Genomic DNA, 8,560 nt, shown 5'->3' with positions numbered 1-8,560 from the left:
GACACTTGGTTAGTGGATTTTTCGGCGGAGTGACCGAATAAGAAAAAAGCCGCTATGTTTCACGCATTCAGTGACGTTTGCTTACGTAATTTCCCCATAGGAGTAAAGAGCTAAAAAAGATTCGTAGCGCGAATACAATGAGTACAGAGAGAGCTGAAGCACATCGTGAAATATGGTTGTATTAGTTATCCAAAAAATCAACGTAAACGCAATTAGTGACGTCACTAATTGCATGTATCGTACAGGGGTTTTACTCACACAACTTAACCGACTGCTTCACCTCGGTAATCCAGCTCATTGGCGCGAATAGTCTTATCACGATGTGCGGTATAAGAGGTGAGGAGAAAGGAAACTAGTGGACTCTTTCATTCTGACGGTGTTCTTATGCAACAGCAGACGTGACGTCACGTCTGTTGCTGCATAAGAAGACGCGAGAACGAAAGAGTCCACTAGTTTCCTTTCTCCTCACCTCTTATACCACACATCGGTCTTATCCAGCCAATGTCTTTTATATTATAAGGTCCGGGCCAACAGGCTGATTGGTGTTAGTGAAATGTACAAATGTTTAATGGTGTTCATATTTCATTGCATTCTTTTTACACGAAACAGCTGTTGGCAGTGACGTAAATCTCACTGTTCGCAATATGGAATGTTATGGTAGACCCTAATAAAAAATAACCATAAACGAACGATAACCCAAATCATCGAACTATTTAACAAATGGTTTGGATGATACTCAGAACACGTCGTTAAGCAAATTAACCATACATTTTTTATTAGGGGAGTGAAGTCTTCACTAAGGGGAAACTTTTCCCTATGCGATGATAGTGTTGGTTTGTGTGGGCGGCCTTCGTTTTGTGAGGAAAGGGCTTTAGAACGGTTTGTTTACAAATGCTGATGGGCCCTTTTCTATTGTTGATCCAGTCTTGAGTGGTCAGCAATGTTTACAATCTTTTTGCTTATAACACCAGCAAGCTGCCTGTTGGCCCGGACCTTATATAAACCTCGATATAAACGTCATATCTATTTAAAAAATGCATATCTCGTGTCACTTTTCAAAAGGTCCTAACATTAAGTAACAAGTGTAAACAAAGTTTGAAATGATAAGTACATGATTGTTGCTTCGGTCATTTGGACAAGCCAAAATGATTGGTGCTCCTTTTCTAAAAGCGGGGCCAATCTAAAGTTAGATACTCATCATGGATCATGGATTTGAGCATTCTGGAACATTCTGGTCTTAAAGTTTCCTCTATGGTACCACCATAGAGATAACTCTAAGACCAGAAGGTCCCGAAGAAACGTGCTCAACTTTTTGGCTCAGCTCTGGTACTATCTTCGGTCCCAAGCTAATCGATGCACCCCTTGAAACATAGGAAAATCCATGAACCCCTCATTTTATCTGTCAAACTTCCATAGCGAATCAAAACAAACATAGACGAGTGCACCGATGGATTTGAGTTCACTCATTCGAGAAAAAGTGACACAAGCTGCGGGCAATGTTTACTAACCATGAACACTAAATGTTCATGAATAATGAATAATGAACATGTAGTGTTCATGATTAGTAAACATTGCCCGCAGCTTGTGTCACTTTTTCTCGAGTGAGTGAACTCAAATTCATCGGTGTACTCGTCCATTGACGAGTGCACGGATGGATTTTAGTTCACTCACTCGACAAAAAGTGACACAACAGCGGGGCCCTGTTTACTAATAATGAACACATATGTGTTCATTTTTAGTAAACAGGGCGCTGTTGTGTCACTTTTTGTCGAGTGAGTGAACTCAAATCCATCCATGCACTCGTCAATTCTATCGACAAAAAGTGACACAACAGATGGACCTTGTTTACTGAAAATGAACACATGAATAATATTCGCGTATTATTTGAAACGGGCCTATCAACTTTAGCACACAGTGTTCACTCGGCTGTCGACAAAAGCAGGCCACTCTCGATGTGTGCTACGCGATCGTCTGTTTTCTCGGCAGCAACCATTGTGTGGTCTTCCTCATTGTTCTTCATCAGCAGTTCTTTCGGTCGATGCGTCGTCGACTTTGGAAAGCAACCGTTTCGTGATGAGTGTGTGAGTGCTGACCACGTTTTGCGTCCATTGCTGCATGGACGCGCTCTGACCCTCGTTGGCGTACAACAATTTGCCACACAATGAAACTACTGGAAGCGGCTCCAGTTTTGATGGAGGAGGCTTTTTGGATAGCGAAAGATAAAGTGTTTATTGTGTTGTACCTTTTGACTATAGTTTTAAGATGTATTGTATAGTGACCAAGAATCCTCGGCTCTGTAAAGTTAATTCGGTTGAGCCTTATCAAATAAATTAATAAACAAAAAAAAACTTTAGTACACAAAACTGGTTAAGCCAGTAGATGAACAAAATTTCACCCGTGCACTCGTCTATTAGGTTTTGCACCGTCGGGGTTAACCTCAATCTGATGACAGTTCAGTGGTACTGTTTACGTGGACTTAGTCGTTTTTTTCTTGGGTGGATTTTCTCGATAATTTTTCAGACTGCAGTGAGATGTAAACCACACTTCTGCACTGTCCACGAGCAACATCCTTTCACCGCGCTGTTCCTCGACAATTTTCAAGTTAAAGTTCGGTAATTTTAGAATATTTAATTTCGAAAAAACGACTAAGTGCTTGTAAACAGTACCACTGAACTGCCAAAAAGGTTCAGCCTATTAACACTGAGTTCATTCGTGACGTCACGCTGCAGAACCTAATTAGGTTTTGCACCGTCGGGGTTAACCTCAATCTGATGACAGTTTAGTGGTACTGTTTACGTGGACTTAGCCGATTTTTTCTTGGGTGGATTTTCTCGATAATTTTTCAGACTGCAGTGAGATGTAAACCACATTTCTGCAATGTTCACGAGCAACATCCTTGCAATGCGCTGTTCCTCGACAATTTTCAAGTTAAAATTCGGAAATTTTAGAATTTTTTTTTTCGAAAAAACGACTAAGTGCTTGTACCTACTAAGTACCACTGAACTGTCAAAAAGGTTCAGCCGATTAACACTGAGTTCATTTGTGACGTCACGCTGCAGAACCTAATTAGGTTCTGCAGCGTGACGTCACAAATGAACTCAGTGTTAATAGGCTGAACCTTTTTGACAGTTCAGTGGTACTGTTTACAAGCACTTAGTCGTTTTTTCGAAAAAAAAATTCTAATATTTCCGAATTTTAACTTGAAAATTGTCGAGGAACAGCGCGGTGAAAGGATGTTGCTCGTGGACAATGCAGAAGTGTGGTTTACATCTCACTGCAGTCTGAAAAATTATCGAGAAAATCCACCCAAGAAAAAATCGGCTAAGTCCACGTAAATAGTACCACTAAACTGTCATCAGATTGAGGTTAACCCCGACGGTGCAAAACCTAATTAGGTTCTGCAGCGTGACGTCACAAATGAATTCAGTGTTAATAGGCTGAACCTTTTTGACAGTTCAGTGGTACTGTTTACAAGCACTTAGTCGTTTTTTCAAAAAAAAAAATATTCTTAAATTTCCGAATTTCAACTTGAAAATTAATTATATGATTTGAGTAGAAGATCCGATAGATGTCGCCCCTTCAGTGGTAGGAAAATCATTTTTGCAGTATGGAGAATATCAGAAAATCCACGATTTGTGACTAAACATGCTTTCACAGAAGAAAACAAATAAACGAGTGTTTACCTTATCACCATAGTAATGTACTCGTGCAATTTTTGGGCATCTTAAACTGCCCATAAAGACGATAATGAATAAAAACTGAAAATTTTCATGCATTTTAAAATGGTTTCCTACCATTCCCATACATTCGAAAGTGACTGGCCCTCTGGATGTGGATGATGTCAAAAACAACAAAACATGATTAATTGTCGAGGAACAGCGCGTTGAAAGGATGTTGCTCGTGGACATTGCAGAAGTGTGGTTTACATCTCACTGCAGCTCAAACTATCGAGAAAATCCACCCAACAAAAAATCGACTAAGTCCACGTAAACAGTACCACTGAACTGTCATCAGATTGAGGTTAAAGGGCCACCCACAATAGTCCGTCACCGTCACCATCACCGTCAGCGTCAACGCATCCGTCATGTACTAAAAATTCTGACGGACGCATTGACGCAGCACTTGCGCACAATCATGCGTCACGCGTTGCGTTTTGACAGTAGCATAATCTCGTTTTAATCATTTGTTTTGGTAGAAGATTTCATATTGAAAAAAAAAAAGTCCGAACATTCTGAATTTGGGAGGCGATTGGTGAATGGCGAGTTGGATTTGCAAGCACCGAGCAAGTTTCCAGGCTCAAATGAAGGGATGCCGTATTTCATTGCAGGGTTTGCTGCATTTCCTCTTGAGAATAACTTGCTCCAGCCATATCCAGGTGTTGAGGTAAGTTCCAACGGCTTCAACGGCTGTCCAGAGCCAGGAGGGATGGTGATGGGAACGTCAGTGAACCTGGTGAATGGCGTACATTAGTTGATCCTCTGAGATGTATTAACTCTGCGGCCCTTCAGAGAGGCAACAATGCGACACGATCTGCATACGTTAACCGAAATGTGTTGGCCAAACATGTATTCACACAATATTGTTGAAGGATATATAAAACATTGCAAAAGATTAAATTGTCTCCAAAGCTATTTCGCTTGTTGTATTTTATTCTCGACTTTATTGATAAAAATCACTGACATTTGCTTGGGCATTGGACCCTTCTTACAAATGCAAATTCCTACTAACAATGTTTTCCATGATGTGTTCAAAGCAACACGGCACAACATACGCTTCTGATTACGCTGATGTGACAAAACAGCAACATGACGCAGCGTCAATTTTGAAAATTTTCAAAATTTAGCACAGCGTCAGCGTTTTAGTACTGGCGCGCAGTGAGCGCAACGCATCTTTGTGGATTGCTAAACTGAATAGCGTTGGCTCAAACCAAGCTGTCAGTTGACGCTGACGGTGACGGTGACGGTGACGGACTATTGTGGGTGACCCTTAACCCCGACGGTGCAAAACCTAATAGGCTGTTGTACTAAAATGATAATAAAAAAAACCTTTTGAACTGCCAACACTGTCAGCTTAATCTTTGTTCTAAAACAATCATTGACCGTTTTGAGCGCCCCGTCACTGACAGATGTGTCATCATCGCGGAAAAGTTGTAAAGCCATCATCGCTTTTCTTCGGTCCGGATTGCAGGGTTTTTGCGTGTGCGAAAGACGTTCTTTTATATTTTCAAGTGAAAAACGGAAAAAAAGGGCAGCGTCTAGCAAATAGTTTGGTGTTGTAAAGTGTTAACCGTATTTGTAATTATCGTAAATGTAAGATCTCGTCCAGTACCCTCCTAAAACATTTTCCGGAGGACAAATAAAGAAACGAGAAAATTTGCTTCGGTACTGGTGACGATTGGAAAGTGATGGCCGATCAGACCGAACTGCGTATGAACTTAGCTGCCATTCAACGCTCAGATCCGTATGCAAAAGACATAATAAATTCATCGGCACACGTTGCATTTTACACCTTCAACACCGGCGAAAACGAGTGGGAGAAGACGGACATCGAGGGGGCATTGTTTATCTATAGACGGAACGCGGAGCCCTATCACAGTATTTTTATCAACAATCGACTCAACACAAACTCTCTGGTGGAACCGATCAACGGTCAGATCGAACTTCAGTCCCAGCCACCGTTCTTGTTGTACCGCAACGAACGGGCACGCATAAGGGGATTCTGGTTTTACAACAATTCCGAGTGTGATCGGATCCGGGAAATCATCGCCAAGCTCGTCGAGGGTTGTAACAATCCCGGCGGCAAAAAGAAACCCGAGATGGGAAAAACGCAAGCGAACGGTAATGGAGCAGGTAGGAATTGTCTGAATAATAAATAATGAACAATATTTAATGTACCTATGTAACCTATCTTAGGTAACAACGTGGATATTTTCTCAATGTTAACCAAAGCTCAAGAAGATTTCAACAACAGCACCGGGAAGCCGCCTTCAGTTCCACAACAGGAGCAAGCTCCGAGCAGAAATCCTTCTGCCGCCATCAACATTGTTCCTGACACACCACAAAGTGTGGTCAACTTTTTTGCAGCAGCAAAACAGCCGGCCGCCTCGGAAGTACCACTGTTTCAAACGTTGATGTCAAATCCGGTGCACACGCTCGAACAGATAGAGAAACAACATCGTGCCACGACACCTCAGAAGGAGGCCAATATTACCGGTAAACTCACACCGGAAGTGAGTGAGCTTGAGAATAGCTTGAAGCTGATGGGTATTCCTATAAATGCAGGTCCAGCACCAGGTCAAGAGCTGGGAAGCTCCCCATTGGCCACCTTTCTCAGCTCCACGAACTTGGCGGCAGTTCGTAATAACAATCAACCGATTCCGAAAACCAAACCCATCGAAATAAGTGAGATCGAGTCCCGTCATCAACAACAGCAGCACCAGCAACAACACCAACAACCTTTGCATGAACTTTTGAAGAAATCGGATCCCATGAGCAACCCGCTGAATTGTTCCGGTTCGATTTTGAACACAACCCCCAATGCTAGCAGCGGCGTCAAACCGGCTTTAATGCTACCGACAATGTTTGCCCCTAGTTCTACAAACGCAGTAAAAGGGCTAACCGATTTGTTCGCAAATGCGGCGAACAAAAAGCACCACGAGCACCCTAACGGTGGTAGCAACACTTCGGTAACGGATTTGCTCTCGAAGGCCAACAATAACCATCACCCGCCACCGGGATTCTTTCCGATGGTCGGTGCGGTTGAACCGTTAACACAGGTGCAGCTCATCCAGGCCATTAGTTATCTCATCAAGCACGATCCGGACTTTGTTCGGAAGTTGCACGAAGCCTATCTCAAGTCGATGCAGGAGATGATGGCATTATAACATGTGCGCGCAAAAGGATGCGACCGGTAGGAATCGCGTAGCGAAGAACACAAGTGAGGTATGGCTGGAGAAAAAGACTTGATTGGGCAGGAGATATTTTTCGCGAGAGGTTTTTTTTTTAGCAGAGAATGACGAACTGAAGATTGATTCTTTTTTTTACGGTTTAATTTCATCTTTCTTTTTAAGACATATATAGTTTCGTTCTGTTATTTGACTACGTACCACAAACAAACAACCCCCTCCCCCCGCTCCACAGCATATTACATAGAATACACGTTGCTCTAAGTAAAGCAAGTACAGGAAGGAATGTTTGTGTTTTATTTAATTAGATGTAGTTTTTCTTTATCATTTTAATGTTTTCTTTTTGACAAAATCTACTAGGCGAAATGCACCTATTTTAGCCGATATTTCAAGTTTTTTTTTAGGTCTTGAGTTGTGTGAAAGATTCAAATCATATTCATCGTAGACAAACAAACGCACGAAGATTGTTATTCAATCGTTTTTCTGAGGTATGGCCAAAAATGGTGCACTAACCCTAATATATTTTTTATTTGCTTCTCAACATGTAGCAAAACGGTGCTATATCCTGTTTGGTATAATCTTTTAACTAACCCGACAGAGACAATTAGGGCCATTTACAAGCAATCAATGGGGATTTTGAGGAGACGATTATCCTAACCTTCGTTTTACTGTTTCTACATGGCAGAATCTCCTTTCATTGCACACAAGAACCATGGACCTATGAGTTCTACTTGACATTGCATTAAATTTACTTAGAAGAAAAAAAAATCAATTTAAACAAATAATTTAAAAAAATCTGCAGTGTTGGGGAGGAGGGGCATAGTGAGCATCCCGCAGTTTGGATCTGGATCTCCAGCAGCATATAAAAAAAAAACAACTGGTAGTAGGTTCAATATCATTATAATATTGATCCTACCACCAACCAATTTGTTCCGAACGGCCGAAAGCATAAGCTGGTGCACGGGATGCTCACGATGCCCCTCTTACCCCTATAACACAAATAATTTTCTCAGTGATGCCATGCAGTAATTCCATTATATAGGGGGAATTTTCCCCTACCTGATAGTGGTGTTAGTAGGCGTGTGCGAGCTATCAGGTACGCTTGATCGTCGATTTGGCGTAACTGGTAGCTCGCATGCATTATTTAAAATAAGCTGATACGCCTCATAGCCTAGTCAATAAAGGCACGGTATTACCAAGCCAGAGGCGGCGGGTTCGATTCCCAGTCCGGTCGAGGGAATCTTTCGGGTTGGAAATTTTCTCGACTTCCCGGGGCATAGAGTATCATTGTGCTTGCCACACAATATACAAATTCATGCATTGGTATTGGCATCGAAAGCTCTCAATCAATAACTGTGGAAGTGCATTTTAGAACACTAAGTTGAGAGCACGCAATAAGCTAATATGCGCTAAGCAATAAGCTTGAAATGCGAACAAGAAGAAGAAGAAGATACGTCAGTAATCGAGAAATTATCCATTCCCTATTTCGAACGAAACGAATTTCCCTCGATAACAACAGACTACTCAATAATGACTATAAAGCATATTTAATAATGAAAGGACTCAATAATGACTATTAAGTAAGCATTTTCGAGAGGAAATGAGACTACCCACTAAATGAGTAAAATTTATTAACTGAATAACTGTTACTAATTT

General features: G+C 41.5%; 1 protein-coding gene across 1 annotated transcript; it reads left to right on the top strand.

Annotated features, from left to right (window-relative positions):
• Positions 1-5,137: 5,137 nt before the first annotated feature.
• On the top strand, positions 5,138-6,885 carry DCP1 (decapping protein 1). Its single transcript, XM_065222297.1, has 2 exons — positions 5,138-5,849; positions 5,913-6,885. Exons 1-2 carry the CDS (start codon positions 5,405-5,407, stop codon positions 6,881-6,883), a joined length of 1,416 nt encoding a protein of 471 aa, XP_065078369.1. The 5' UTR covers positions 5,138-5,404; the 3' UTR covers positions 6,884-6,885.
• The last annotated feature ends 1,675 nt before the right edge of the window (positions 6,886-8,560 follow it).

The sequence above is a fragment of the Ochlerotatus camptorhynchus genome, unplaced genomic scaffold (assembly GCF_037179485.1).
Source record: "Ochlerotatus camptorhynchus isolate MF236.1 unplaced genomic scaffold, CSIRO-AGI_Acam_v1.1 ptg000165l, whole genome shotgun sequence".
Classification (NCBI taxonomy): domain Eukaryota; kingdom Metazoa; phylum Arthropoda; class Insecta; order Diptera; family Culicidae; genus Ochlerotatus; species Ochlerotatus camptorhynchus.
This window is presented reverse-complemented; position numbering and strand designations above follow the sequence as displayed.